The 15,788-nt window shown below is 35.7% G+C and overlaps 3 protein-coding genes across 13 annotated transcripts in view; all 3 read left to right on the top strand.

Annotated features, from left to right (window-relative positions):
- The window catches only part of LOC114532005, a 44,752-nt gene extending 43,508 nt beyond the window's left edge, over nt 1-1,244 (top strand). For all 10 annotated transcript variants that reach the window (XM_028553599.1, XM_028553593.1, XM_028553601.1 and 7 more), the window contains one exon: nt 32-1,244. In XM_028553599.1, the coding sequence (XP_028409400.1) occupies nt 32-113 (82 nt within the window). In that variant the 3' untranslated portion in view covers nt 114-1,244. The remainder of the gene's footprint in view (nt 1-31) is intronic.
- Nucleotides 1,245-7,992: 6,748 nt separating this feature from the next.
- On the top strand, nt 7,993-10,294 carry LOC114532039. Its single transcript, XM_028553630.1, has 4 exons — nt 7,993-8,392; nt 8,506-8,652; nt 9,064-10,189; nt 10,288-10,294. The coding sequence occupies exons 1-4, from the start codon at nt 7,993-7,995 to the stop codon at nt 10,292-10,294; spliced, it is 1,680 nt and encodes a 559-aa protein (XP_028409431.1).
- LOC114532079 (RING finger and CHY zinc finger domain-containing protein 1-like) lies at nt 10,286-13,799 on the top strand. 2 transcript variants are annotated; one of them, XM_028553670.1, is made up of 7 exons: nt 10,286-10,290; nt 10,400-10,515; nt 11,121-11,491; nt 11,585-11,703; nt 11,863-11,983; nt 12,198-12,280; nt 12,518-13,025. In XM_028553670.1, the coding sequence occupies exons 3-7, from the start codon at nt 11,135-11,137 to the stop codon at nt 12,597-12,599; spliced, it is 762 nt and encodes a 253-aa protein (XP_028409471.1). In that variant the 5' UTR covers nt 10,286-10,290; nt 10,400-10,515; nt 11,121-11,134; the 3' UTR covers nt 12,600-13,025. The 2 variants fall into 2 exon arrangements, with proteins under 2 accessions (XP_028409471.1, XP_028409470.1); XM_028553669.1 differs by lacking the exon at nt 10,286-10,290 and adding an exon at nt 13,769-13,799 and having other exon boundaries at nt 10,328-10,515; nt 12,518-12,596.
- Nucleotides 13,800-15,788: the final 1,989 nt, after the last annotated feature.

Raw genomic sequence — 15,788 nt, 5'->3', positions numbered from 1 at the left:
AATTTATATATACTAACTTGTTTTTATCTAGTACCCGTTGTCCAATTTGCCGGGAAAGTTTCGCTCACAAGCTTGAACGACGACCACTGACAAAACCAGGAAAACGTTTTTGATAGTAATTGTGTTTGGCCGCAAGACTTTCATAAGCTCGACGCGGCTTGCACAGGTCTGCGATCATCTCAGTCAGTGGCGGAACTAGGGATAGTCTGAATATATTACTAAAGCTTTAGTAAAATCGCAATTTTTATTAATTTTTATTTTATAAAAGTCAATTTTTATTTAAAAATATTCTTTAGAAATCCATCACCAATAACATTGTTATTCTTGTGTTTTGTGAATTTAAAATTTAGCTGTGTAATTTTAACTGACTACCGCTAGATTCGCCACTGAGCCTATAATGATATCGTCATCAAACTGGATGTTGAATACGATACCATATCTGCGTTGAACGTAGAGCAGCAGGTCAACGAGCACTTGAATTTCTTACCTTGCTGGCCATTCTCACAATTACTGTCATTTAACGTGTACTTCATATCTCAACTGTATCTTATATTCATCATTAATTGACTATTGATAGATATTTTCTAGATATATAACCAATGTGTTTGTTCTGTCAGTTCTATATGAATGAATTTAAAGGAAAAAAGTTATACAAAATTTATTTACATGAGTCCAGAGCACTGATCTGGTGATACACTGCATGCATACGAAAACTATACCAATATGAAAAGAAGTCTATATTATGATTTCGGAGCTCCAGTAGCCACTCATTTTCATTGGAAACCACATTTTTTAACCAAGATACTTTTTAACGGCCAGTCTTTTAAAATATTTCATGATCTTAAAGTCACGAGTTCAGTTGGGAGCGCCTCCCATAAAGTTTTTTCTCTGGCTCTGTTTTGCGTTTCTGGAACTAGGTCACCTTTTCTGATTTTATTTTTCAAAGACTGGTATACTTTCAGTATACTTTTATCCATTCAGTTTGTCGTCATATCAGTGGCAAGGATTTTAAGTAGTTTTAATTATAGTTGTAGAAAATGTTAAGCAAATGATATAATTTGCACATTTAGTAATCGTTCAATGTATTTAATTAATATCAATGTACTTAATTGTTATAACTACTATATGCTTATAATTCAATATGAAATATACATTTGTGAAAAAAACTATTAACTGCCACAGTTAATAAGACACAAAATTGCTCTAATATTTCCCGTTGTTTGATTAAACCTTAATATTCCTTAATATTAACCTTAAGGATTCCTTAATCCTTAATAAGTTGGGGGATCTCTTTCTTAACTGTTAGCTCCAAATCTGTAATTTCGTTGCTATATTCACTGTAATAATACCGTTTCATGTGTATATAAAGATGCCTTTTGAAAGATTCAACATTGCTCTGATGCAATTATTACTTTCTGGAAAATTTCTAGGGGGGCTCAGCCCCCTCAGTAAGATTTCTCGGGGGGCTCCAGCCCCTCAGCCCCCCATACTCTACGTCTATGTGCTGAAACATTAGGAATGCAATCTGCTCGACTTACAACCTTTCGGAATGAGACACTGTCTGCGAGGATTTCTGTTTTAGACCTGATGCAGGAACCGAATATCATTAATAACGAACAGCAGTTATCCTAAAATACTCCCTGGGGTAACAACCTTCCACTTAAACTTTTCTTCAACAATGACAATACGTTCTTTTATAAGCTGCCATAAACAATGTAGTTTACGAATATGATGCAAATTGAAACTTTATCAAATGGTTTTGCGAAGTCTAAAAAGATTATACATCAGACTATCGTCTTGAGACAATTGTTGCACTAGCTGCAATAACTAAATATAATTATATAACATGAACGCCTTTCACGAAAGCTATGTTGTAACTCACAAGATAGATGTCAAAATCTGATAAAAATGTCATTATGTAATTTTCTGCAAAACGTTTTCCTGAAAAACAATGCGACAGGTCGGTGTTGTATAGAAACCAGGCTTATAATTATGTGTTGTACTGCATGCATGTAGCTACGTGGCTTTTCCGCCTTTCCATGGAATTACGATGTCACAATCATATGACCAATGTATTCTTTACTCAGTTAATCTTTGATCATGTTGCTAAAGGCAAATTGATCGTGAAAGTGTTTCTAAAGGCAAACACATACAAATACAAAAAGATTGATATCTAAATGGAGGTTTAATGGTCAGCTTTGAGGCGTTTGTACTAGTTCTTCTTATAATACAGTGTCATTAGTGCATGACTGTGTGTTAATGTCTATATTGTTACCATGCATATAATGTACACGCACCAAATTTGTTATGTGCGCAATTAGTATAATTTTCGATTATCAATTTTGTTATGAATTAATTTTAGGCACGGATTTAACAAAAATCACAGCGCTTCAAAGATAAAATTGCTCAAAATTAAATCGATGTCTCTTACATTTGATTCAATAATAATATCGCGTGCCTATATTAGCTATATATACTTGTCCCATGCAATGCTTTAATAAAAAGCATTTTCCGAGCAAAAATAATTGGGGAAGCACCTGCATGATTAACAGGTTGCAGATAAACATGTTGGGAAAAGTGTATTGTATTGATGTATTGTATTGATGCATGTATTGGGGTGGGATGGCAACTGGGACATCAGTCCTGCATCTAACTCCTGCCAGTCGTCTGTTTGGTAATTTGTTATTTGTATAAACATATATGTTATTCTAATTTACTGGCGAATTAATTAAACCTAAAAGAATAATATTACCCCGCGTGTGTTCTGTATTATTTTTTTCAGAGAGGACCAAATTCGGTTTTTAGGTTTCCTGTCGGAAAATTGTATTGACATGAATAGCAAGTAGGGCAACAATAGCACAATACTGTCAATAGCAGAAGTCGGAATACGCTCCTATACACCTTAAACGTTTTTTTGCCATATGACTTGCAATATTCAGATCCAGAAGATTTAGGTCTATCATGAGGAGTGCTTAGATTTTCTTGGTAAGCCCTACTGTCCTCATCTGATTTTCGAAATTGCGATCATCATATGTATATGTTACCTTTTCAACTACTTAAATTCGTAGACATCTGAGATTGCAATGCTCACCCTTCAGTATACCGACCCTTGTATGCGGTTAATCTCTAAAAACAACGAATATATCGATATACGCATATTTAAAAGAATCGAAATTAAGGACATTGATTGGCTTTTACAGCATTGAAAAATTCAGTTAAACTCTCCGAACGGAAGCTTGACCCGAGAAAGGTTTTGTCTAAGAACCACGACCGCCGACAATTTAAAGAACTAAAGTAAAAAACAAACACCGAAGAGACAAGACATCTTGTCTTGAGAATCAATATTTAAACCAAACAAGAGCTTTTCGCTTCGCTTGGATTCATCTGACTTCCGATAAATTGATGCTCTAGCTCTACGTTGAATATATATGTGTGTGTGTTGTGAAGTATTGTATTTCATTCTGTCTGAACTCTGAAGATGACTTCGAAATAAAGTGGAAAATATACCGTTTCAAGCTGTGTCTTGTTTGATTCAAATATTGATTCTCAAGATATCTTGCCAATTCGGAATTTGTGTTTACATTTTGTCTAGTTTCTATACCACATTTGATCCCGTAATAACCAGCCTTAACTAAAGGTTCAAATTCAAATACTAATAATACAAAACACTGCCAGAAGCCACCAGGTCAAAAAAATGAATGACTATTTCAAAACCAAATTAATGGGAGACTGCACTGAAGTTAGTAATTGGTAAAAAAGTAATATACCATATATTGATTTTATTTTATAAATAGAGAGGAATTACAATGTTCGAGAGCGATTAGAATCTTGATGGATGGTGAATTATATAGCATGGGAGGACTTATCTATAATGATTAAACTACTTAAATTTGCAGACATTGCAACATGTTTACTGTTCTGGCTTTTCTCATTCCTGGTTTTAAAGATTCTGACTTTTCTCATTCCTGGTTTTAAAGATTCTGACTTTTCTCATTCCTGGTTTTAAAGATTCCGGCTTTTCTCATTCCTGGTTTTAAAGATTCCGGCTTTTCTCATTCCTGGTTTTAAAGATTCCGGCTTTTCCCATTCCTGGTTTTAAAGATTCCGGCTTTTCTCATTCCTGGTTTTAAAGATTCCGGCTTTTCCCATTCCTGGTTTTAAAGATTCCGGCTTTTCTCATTCCTGGTTTTAAAGATTCCGGCTTTTTCCATTCCTGGTTTTAAAGATTCCGGCTTTTCCCATTCCTGGTTTTAAAGATTCCGGCTTTTCTCATTCCTGGTTTTAAAGATTCCGGCTTTTCCCATTCCTGGTTTTAAAGATTCCGGCTTTTCCCATTCCTGGTTTTAAAGATTCCGGCTTTTCTCATTCCTGGTTTTAAAGATTCCGGCTTTTCCCATTCCTGGTTTTAAAGATTCCGGCTTTTCTCATTCCTGGTTTTAAAGATTCCGGCTTTTCTCATTCCTTGTTTTAAAGATTCCGGCTTTTCTCATTCCTGGTTTTAAAGATTCTGACTTTTCTCATTCCTGGTTTTAAAGATTCCGGCTTTTCTCATTCCTGGTTTTAAAGATTCCGGCTTTTCTCATTCCTGGTTTTAAAGATTCCGGCTTTTCTCATTCTTTGTTTTAAAGATTCCGGCTTCTCCCATTCCCTTTTTTTATCATTCCTCGTTTCCTTCCACGTTCCCTATTTCGATTCCCCGTTCCTGGTTTTAAAGATAGCCTATACTTTTTTATGGATAAATTTCTTAAATAGCTGGGGCCGGTTGTTCGAAAAGCGTTGTTCGAAAAGCTTAAACGGTGGATAAGCCAAAGTTTAAAAATACTCTTATAGATCTTGTGAATGACTGAACTTGCATCTTATGCGTTTAATTTGTACTTCCACCGAAAATTAAACTATCTGCAACAAAATATTTCAACCCGGTTGTTCAATAAATCCATAATTTTGTTTTCCATTTTGAACTTGTCTACCGTTTAAGTTAAACGCCTTTCGAATAACCAGACCCTACAGTACAAATGTCCCACAAATGTACCTATTGAAAAAAAATTGAAAGGCTTTACTAAATAAGGAAAACTTATTACTTATCACTTATATACAAGGATATAGTCCGTTTCGCAATAATATATTCATGTAGGCTATATAGATATCCACACTATCATATTCCGTGTGTTACAGCCGAGTCCCCTGCAAATTACGGGATTTCGATTTTCGAAAAAATGAACATCATATCGCTACATGCAGGGACAAGTTAAGAAAAAAGGAATAAACAAAAAAGGTAAGAAAATTAAAAGTATTAACGAAGAACATTACAATTCAGTTCATGTAAATTCGTCCATTGCCCAACTGATTTATTTGTATGCTATGGTTCCTGCGGTATATTTAACAATTATTCGCCAAAGGCGAGGTGATTATTCTGGAATATTTACCGACACGAAGTCGACACATTGTGTGTCTAAATTATTGCGTGGAGACGAAGGCGAAGGACAAGGGGGCCAAAAGTACTTTATATATGTTTACGCATTTGTTTCATGTGACATTCTGCGTAATTTCAAAATTTATATTAATAATCACATGATAAACCACGCATTTTCCTTCTCATTATTCTTCTTCTCGTCCGATATTTAGTATAGGAAAATTTCCGAAGATTTGCTTGCTGTATTTATTTAGTTGAATTAGTTGCACAATTTCATCATGCATGGGCCGGATTTTTTACATTCTAGACTGATGTGAAACGAAAGGTAAAAAAAGTAAAGTAATAATCAGGACATAGATGCATTGATGACCACGGTTAATAATTGTTAATAAGCGCAAAACACAGTATATTGCCTGTGAATAAAGTTATTTGCATTAAATGTTTGAGCACAGTATTAGCTGAGATAAAGACCTCCCGGCGTCACCTCCGGACGTTGTTGTTAGCTCAGCAAGTTACCCCCGTCGTGTGTGGGTAGTTTTCGTGAGAAAATTCGCCTCGAGAGACAAGTTTCTCACGTGTGCGGATGGTTTTCAGGCTGCGCTAACTGCCTCGCGAGGTCGTTCAGCTGATAGCTCTCGTGTGCGGCGGGCTTTAAAGCATTCGAGGAATTTGAAACCTTTTGGTATGCAAATTAGATGGGATCATTCAAGAACATTGTTCTCATTTAATACATCAGATTTTTTTGAGTCAAGATGTGGATAAAAGTGATGAAGAGGTCTAATGTTTGATGTTTCAAATTAGGAGTGACTTTTCTGAAAAAGTGCACTTTAACAGATATCTGTTACATAAATCAGACATAAATAAAAGCCATGTTTAGAAAGTTTTTAGCTCATTTTATAAACAAAACAGTATATATATATATATATATATATATATATATATATATATATATATATATATATATATATATATATATAAACTTTCCTCGCCGTTGGTCTGTTTGTATTTCCACACCTTCCGTTTCCATTCGTTCTGTGCCCATCCAGGTAGTTTTTCTGTCAACTTCACAATTTCTCTGGAACAATCGAAGCACTTTAGGGCGGTGTACTTACTCATGACCACCTCAACTTGGTTTAGGAAGTCGCTAAAATGCAGAAGTTCTCGGTTGTAGTCTCTCCCAATTTTAGGCCAATTCGTTAGCCTCTTGTCGATAATCGCGGTGAGAATGCTGGCATTGCCATACCGGTATTTCAGCTCTTCTCGGGCTCGACGATAAGCAGTATCCGCATCATGGTGCAAGTCCTGATAATGTTCTACCATCTTCAGTGGTTCTCCTTTCAGAAATTGGCATAGATAATGCAACATGGTCTTGGAATCATGGGTGTTCGAGGCAACTAGGGCATCAAGAAAGATTCCCAACGCAAAAATTCCATTTCGTCACCTTCAAAAACCTTCGGTGTAAGTTTTTGTTCTATTATTTCCTCTTCTACTACCATTTTACTTCGGAGCGCGGCTACTTTAGCACGGGCTTCTAGCCTTTTCTCTTGGATAGAAGAGGTAGTACGAACAGAGGAAGTTGTTGATTTTCTGTCTTCCGGTAATGACGACCGGGGATTAGGCGCCCGGATATTGTCGATTTCATATTTTTGCATATTTAGGACTAACGAAGCTTTCACATTTTGCCAGTCGTTTAAAACGGTTTGACATTCTGTTATATAACTTTCACGCTGTTCAGGTTCGAGCAGTTTTAATAATTCGTCTAAGCCTCGATTGAATTATTTAACTAGAGTCTCTAGTTGATCAATTTCGTCTCTAGTCTGTGTCTCTTCTAGCGTGCTTACTTGTGTTTTAATCGAAGCCAATTTATCGACTAGACAACGCGTTGTTTGTTTGAATATATTTCTCTTCAGATTTAAGAGGTATTCTTTACCTTTTTGGCTTAGTGTTCTCTCTCTAGTGCTTCGACGATACTCCGTTACTTCTTCTGGACTCTTTTGATGTTTGTCGGTGCTTTCGTGGATAATTTCAATCGTATTTGTATTTTTGTTTTTCTTGTCCAAGACAGGACTGTTTTGGCTGGTTGACTCTGTCATTGTCCGATATGTCTGGGGTTCCATAACGCAATTTCTAGCTGTTTTCAGTCGCTGCACAGATATTTCACTATGCCAGCCCCAAGGCTGTCAACTGGTTATGGGGCTTCGAGTTTCAACACGTTCACTCTCATTTTCATAACGGTGAAATATCTGGGATGGCTCTCTGGTGTCTGGCGAAAAAACGTTATAGATAAACTAACTATGACAAAAGGCCTTCGAAAATGTCAATCCTTACCGCGTGCTTCACAAACGGGCCTTAAAAAGCTCATAACCCGGAAGTACGTCCGCCGGAAGTGACGGCTGTAACAACGACTGTCAGCGCTCTCTGCGTACTTTACCAGATATTAAGAAAGGTGAACTTGTATCAGTGAGCATTATTTCCGGATTCGAGTTTAGCGGCATGGTCATTTGACCCTATTATAATTGCTTTATTGTTCCACGCTTCTGATACTAATATTTTTTTTCAGGTTTCCAACACTACCTGATATCATGGCGTCCGACAAAGACTCCAGAAATCAATGTGAACTCATTTTGAAACTTACACAATGTTTATATCGCGCTGTACAGTATGTTTCGTGCAAAAAATTAAATCGATTGGCTGAAAGTGAAAGAAATGATGATCAAATCCTCGTAAATGAAATACTAAATATTTTTTCTCAAACAAAACCAATGTTCCAAGAGATTATGAATTTAACGGATAGAGTTGAACAGATGGTTAAATCGCCAAGTGAGATAACTCTAAACGTTTTGGAAGAATTATTTCACTACAATGGAGGGGGAGGAATCCTCACAGAAGAAAAAATGAACAAGCTTTCAAATTTTCTAACTAGCGAAGGCTTTCAGGACGCCAGTATCGAAAACAGGCAACCACAGCAACAAGAGATAGAAAGTTTGAGCTCTTCGGAAAATATTTCTCCTTTGCTTGAGACCAGTTCAAACGACGTAACCAATGACATAAACGATTTAATAAAGGCATTTGATTTAAAATCTGGGAAACAACAGAATACGAGAACCCTGAAAAAGAGAACAAACTGCAGAATGTTGATGGAAATAAAGCATGCGGAAAAGAAAAGAATGATGAACCTATTGAACCTGGATCAAAATCCACTGAGCATCCTGATATAGGTTCACCTAACAGCCTATTTACAAGTAAATGTTTTTTTTAAGTTTAGTTAAATAATTTCAATTGAAACACATTGACACATAAACCCTCGCTTACAAAACCCTAGAAACGATAAACTAGTGCGATAATTATTGGGGTGGGTGGGTGCATATTCACCCGTCGGGCAGAACAGAATATAATTTATTTAAATTAGTATCCCTTCCAAATATCGCGCTAGTTGCGGCTAATTTCAAGAGCAATTGCTTATTTTACAAGATTTTGATTTGATCAGATCTCGACATCAATTTCACCACTGCTAGGAAAAACATCATAATATTTCATTGATGAAATTCGTAAGATTTGTGGATAACTTTCATCTTTATTCCATACCGACATGGAGTTTAATTCACCTATACCTCTTCCACAATATTGAAACAAAAAGACTTTTATTTCCTTAGATTTGTTCCAAAAGTATCTTAAATCGGCAAACGAAGAAAATGCCACGCCTTTGCACAAATATGCTGGTCGTGAAAATACCTTTTTGGATGAAGATTTGGAAAGAGCAAAAATACTCGACGATGCACAGCATGAGAACATGGAAACCGAAGAAAGTGTGTTGAGCAAAAAGATTCCCAGTCAAGGAGAGGAAATTGTATCTACAAAAAACAAAGAGGTTTTGGCTCATCTTAAAAAGGGATTGCCCACGACAGAAGGTGTGAACTCAAAAACACTTGACGAATTCAAATCATCGAAAGGCAAAGATGAGGGCTTGGAAACGAAAGCAAGGGCGTTGAACAACAAGATTCCCAGTCAGGGATCCGGAGAAGAAACTGTATTTACCGAATATCAAAAGGTTTTGGCTGATCTTGGGGAACTACTTTTTAAAGAAAGTGCCAAAGAAATCGAAGAAAAAAGAGCAAAACATTTTCAGCAAATATTCCCAACATCACAAGGAGTTCGTTCAAAGCAACCTTTCAATGTAAATTCTTGTTTTAATTCTAATGCGAACGAATTCCGAAATGGTGAAAATACAGCAACACAAAAACAACTTCGAGGGGAGACAAGCAGTAGACAGAGAAATGAAGCTAAAGCAATCAACGTGGCGGCCTCGACATCATTTGTTCAGACAGCATCGCAAAATTTGCAATTGGTGCAAATTGAAAGTGGAAAAGGTGTCGTGGAAATTTCATCTGAAGTTCAAAGCAATCCGACCCTCCAAAATGATGAAGATCTCTCATTCTCAGTTCAACAAGATGATTCCAATGGAAGAAAGGTCATATCCCTGAGTAATAAGCCATCAACATCCGTAGCTACGATGTTATACAACAACTACAAGATATTGTTGCTCACTCTGTCTCAAATTCTTCTTTCTTCTGAAGTTATAAAACTCAAAGACTGGGCAAGTCAGAATTTCTCGATTGAGAACGTTTCAAATGCTTCTGATGTATTCTTCAAACTTGATGAAAAATGGGCTATAAACGCTGAAGATTTAAGTAATCTTTGTGTTTTTTTCAAATCCATTATCCGATATGATCTTCTGCACACGATTGATCTATTCCTTCTTGGAGATTATAGTCTACTTCGGCAAGTTCCAAGTCCAAAAGTCCGCCAAGCTGGTCGGAGCACATCGAGATATTTAAATATGAGCATCTTTAATGGAGAGATCCCAATTCCAACCGCAGGAGGTAATGCCGGAGATCCAGCAACAAGAAAACCATTAGGCAGCAACATGGCTGCTTTTCCAACCTCTCTGAAAAACTCAAATACTTCCTCCACTGCCAAAGTTCCTTTTAGATCTCGAAATGAAAATCAACCCGCAGCGCATGAACAGCAAGAACTCAAATCAATTGCAACAGGATTTTCGTCCAGTAAAGTTACTGACGTGGTCGTTCCTGATGGTGCTATTTCCTGTAAGTTTTTTGTATTCCTTTTGTACTCATACAATCTACTGTATCGCATAATTTAAGGTAATCCAGGTGGTATTATATCTCATTGTTTGGATTCCAGATCATACTACGTGGAATTTCAGTTTCCACCCTTGGACTCTGGATTACAACTTGCATATTGAAAAGTTGGGATTCCGGATTCTGCACATGATTGCATTTCGAATTCGGATTCCTGAATTACGTTACATGGCGCGGAATCTGCTTTATCTAAAAGTAACTTTAACAGTGAATTAAGGCCCTAAAGTTGAGGAGAAAAGAAAGATACCGCTTAACGTCATTCCCAATTCTACTCGATTGCCTCAATTTCAGACTTAGAAACTTGAAATAGAGAACAAATTGAAATATATTGGATAATTTGGATTCCGCAATTCTTGTGCTCTGTGGCGCCAGAATTGGAGTAAGATTTCCATATAACAACCTATCAATTCCATCGTTGCATTGTAGCAGAAAGCGCTATATCTATGTATGAACGTCAATCTTTTGCTGCTAAATAACTTTAAGTCGAATTGAAATAAAGTTTCACATTATTGCTAATATCCCCTTTACTGTTTAAAACCGAGACGAGACAGACGAGAGGAGAAGAATGACAGCAAACCCGTTGATAAAAACAAACCAATCACTACCAAACAACAGCCGAAACCTTCAAACATTTGGTAGCAATGGTTTAAAACTTTCCAAACCCAAACGTCGTTATACAAAAAGTAACATCGGCTTTAATTCTCGCAAACCCAAGACCTCTCACAACCACCAGGCTCTTGACCAGGATGATAATTCGCTTTGCAGTCATTATAAACGACACTGTTACGTGAAATTTGAGTGTTGTGATAAATTTTGGCCATGTCATCGTTGCCATAACAACCAAAGTACTTGTGGAAAAAAAAAGCTTAAGTCACGTGACACAAAGATGGTGAAGTGCGTTTATTGTAACGAAGAGCAACCAGTAAGGAAACCTTTGGGCGAATTATGTTGCATTTGTTCTATGTTTTAACCCCACTATTCCTTGTATGTATAATCCTACAATTTCATTTTCTAGTTTGGAGAGTTTTGCTGTAACTGCAATGCAAAATTTGCCAATTATTTCTGCGGTTTGTGTTTGCACTTAACTGGTAAAGATGACCATCCTTATCATTGTGAAAAATGTGGAATCTGCAGGTAGGAATTCTTTAAATCAGAATTTTGTTGAATCAGTAAATTTCTGCTTTGCTTTACAAGAGGTTAGCAAATGGAACAATGGTTGGAAACAAATACTTAAGCCACATGCAGTGTTTCTCACTACAGATAATTAATTCCACCGTTGTTGTTCCATTTTAGAATTCATGGTGATCGATCTTTCCATTGTGATGTTTGTGGTGTGTGTCTGGATGTCCAACTTCGAGGAAATCATAAATGTCGTGAAGGATCTGCTCATGATGAATGTTGCATATGTTTGGAGGTACGGCAGAATAATTTATTTGCTTGGTTAGGTTTCTCACTGCCACATTTTATTTCTTGGTTAAGTTTCCGTTTTTCACTTTAAATTCTCGCATTCAAGGAGAACCAATGTTATAATTAGTTCCTACATGTAATACATTGCAATAAGTGACGTGTGACTAAGCTTTATGTTTTATTTAATGGATCATAAACAATTTGGGGGACGTTTTCTTTAGGACGCCTTCACAGGATGTCAGATTCTGCCGTGTTCTCATAAAGTACACAAAGAATGTGCAACTCAAATGATCAGAAGTGGAATGTACGTATTAATAACATTCTCCTTTAACAGCGGGTAGAGTTGTGCGAAAGCCTATTTGTTTTGTTTTACTGTAACTTGGTAAATGAAATGTTAGGAATTCAATTAAACGTTTTACAAAAAAACTCCTAAAATTTCTGATTGTTTTAAATGAAGAAATAAATTTCTTTGGTCATGTTCACATCCGGAATTCATAGCCCGTAAATGACGTATAATGTGGTATGACTTGTTTTTCTTCAGTACCCGTTGTCCAATCTGCCGGGAAAGTTTCGCTCACAAGCTTGAACGACGACCACTGACAAAACCAGGAAAACGTTTTTGAAAGTAATTGTGTTTGGCCACAAGACTTCCATAAGCTCAAAGGCACAGCTAGTCTGCATCAGTCCAATGATGTCTTCATCGCGATGTACATCGTTAATTCACGATATCATACCTGGGTTGAGCGTAGAGTAGCCGATCACCGAGCACTTGGACTTCCGCCATTGTTGGTCAATCTTGCAATTACTGTAAGCACTTTTTTTCGTACTTTACCTAAAGTGCGTTCCTATATAATATTGCATTCCTTTAACATTTCTTTCCAATGTCTTAATGTAGTCGTAATATAAGTAAGAATATTGAGTCATAGCACTGCATGATAAAAGTATCCCAAAATCAAGATCTCTGATGGACTTCTTGCAATGCAAATCCCACTGTAAGTGTTGATGAAATATTGAACTGAATGTTGTTCTGTCAGTGATTGAAATAGTAAAAAAAAAACTAAACGAACAAATGACCCAGATTCTGTTTTGGCTTCCCATGAAGACAGATATAATTCATAACCAGAAATTCAGGACGTTAATTACCATAAACGTTCATAGTAATGCCAGTATTTCGCAATCAAATATGGCTGCCTTGTTATTATATAATAGAATTATATAAGGCACGAGACAAAATTTGAAATTAAAACAACTTCTATCTTATATATTGCAGTTACGAACCTCGATTTAAGACGGGAAGAATACATGTATTTCCCAGTTTATATTACCTTGTATTACCTTTAACAGGTTCCCCAGTAATGTCATTTCAGCAACTAAACAATATATTGCAAGTGTGTAATGGTTAATTGCTCAAATGACATTACTGGGGCACCTGTTAAAGGTAATATAAAATTATGAAAAAATTTTCATAAAACTATTCAGTTTCTGCCCGTCTTAAATCGAAGTCCGCAACTGCAATATGTAAGATAGAAGTTGCTCTAATTTCAAATTTTGTATCGTGCCTTATGTAATTCTATCATGCCAAGGCAGCCAGCTTTGATTGCGAAATCCTGGAATTATGCTGAATTTCTGGAAATGTAGAAAGTGACACAAAATTGGCGACGTTTGTTGAATTTAGTTCTCACAAGCGATGAACATCTCTGTCGATATGGATTGTCTTTACAGAGGGGACCTTGTTCGCTATAATTGGCGTGAACACTATATAATATTGCAAAAAATGTGGAAGGACATTTTGTAACAACATTATCAGTTCAGTTTTAAAAACCTAATACAATATTATCGTATAAAGATGATAATTCTGGTTAAAATTGACTTAATTCTCGACAATATTTTCCGAGCTATTTGACGCCAAAATTTCTCAACCAACTAGGATTGTAAAGTTAAAAACAGTAGTGAATGTAGCAATAATTAAATTTCAATACAAAGTTGCTTAGGGGCTGTTTACATGGCGCGCCTAACGAAGATTTAAAGAAGTGTGAAATAACTTTGAAGTAGCGCATACTTTATGGAGGGTATGGGTTGTGATATGAGTAAATTACACGATTCTGATGGTAATATGTGATCATCATCCCACATCATTTGCTTGTTTTGTTTATTTTGTTTATTAATAAAGACTTATTTCAATACCTTAAAATTAAAACATCTCACGCTTCATCTAACCGAGCTCATGTAGCAGTCCTTATAGTGTTTACCGATGCATGTATATTTTAACTCACTTTATAGTTTTATAGATGGTTCATGGTGCATGGTAGAAAATCATTTTAGAATTTATATACTATTGACATTTAGTTATATCGTGTAATTAATATCAATAATTATACTCACAATTGTAAACTTTAATGTGCTTATAATACACATAAAATAATAGATAATTATATATGTTAAAAGGGCTTTCTCGCTCGTATTTAATGAATGTGAGATCACTAATTTTAAGGCTGCTCTATACAATTTCTTGAAGTGGTTACATTTTGCACATGCAAATTAGGCGTCCAAATTTTTGCCTATAGAAGACCAAAAATTATATAAATATATTTGCAGCTAAAAACCACTTAAAACCTCCCTGGCAATTAACCGTTGCAATAGCAACAAAGATTTTTCAAAATGGCTAGCTACCAAACCGAGTTTATATCGCCAACTTTTTGTTGATCCAAAAAAATCTAAATCATGTTTTGGACCAATTTCATGGCACCAGAAAAAAAATTTGTAAAGTGTTATTAAATATCTTTCAATGTCACCATCTAGATTTCCTCAAACTTTCAGCATATGATGACGATGATCCACAAAACAGTAGAATAGGTCGAACAAGTCACTTAAAAACAGCAAACTCGACACATGTGCCATTTTTAGATCATGGACTAAGTCCCGGAACGCGGCTTTATATAGCAAGGCATTTATGTGACTATCGCACGAAATCGTTTCATCTAAGGAAATATCCAGATATTTATTTACATAGTTAATGATGATTGTCACCTCATTTTCAGAAGATAGATTATTTTGCATTTATCTGTTCTCAATTTATAGTGATATCAACATAAAGCTAGTGTTCACTTCCCACAAAATCAAAAATTTTTAGACCTAGTGATCTTAAATCCCTCGTGGTATGTAAATTTACTTGCTCAGGATGTAATTCCTGTTATATTGGTGAAACCACCCGACATCTCGCCACAAGGATCAAAGAACACACCTCCACTGACAAAAACTCACACGTCTACAAACACTCACAAAACCCTAACTGCAAATCTAACTACATCCGCTCTTGTTTCACTATCCTAGATACTGCTAACACTTCCCTCTCTCTTAAACTCAAGGAGGCTCTGTACATACGCAAACACAAACCAAAGTTTTGTTTGTCGTGTTTTTCACTTATTATGCATATCTTGTATCCTGTTATGTTGTCAATCATTGTTGTAAATATATAGGCTATTCATCGAGTATCACCTCAACTGTGTCATATTTCTACTTTATATATTTCATAATGTAAATAACTAATTCATTCGCACTGAAGATGGCTTATAGTTAAGTTGAAACATGTTTGCAATTAAAAATTTTGTCGTTTATTTCAAATGCTTAGTTACTCTTGTGTTATTCAGATCATATGGTAATATTTATATTTACTGCATGAACTTATATGTATTTATTTATTTGTTATTTATTATATGATTTATTACACTTCTATTTAACTACTTAAAAAGTAAAGTAAAAAACAAATACCGAAGAGACACGACATCTTGTCTTCAGAATCAATATTTGAACCA

This window comes from Dendronephthya gigantea, unplaced genomic scaffold (genome assembly GCF_004324835.1).
Source record: "Dendronephthya gigantea isolate DGI-Jeju-01 unplaced genomic scaffold, DenGig_1.0 000077F, whole genome shotgun sequence".
NCBI lineage: Eukaryota > Metazoa > Cnidaria > Anthozoa > Malacalcyonacea > Nephtheidae > Dendronephthya > Dendronephthya gigantea.
The sequence above is the reverse complement of the archived record's forward strand: the minus strand, read 5'-3'. Positions and strand labels throughout refer to the sequence as shown.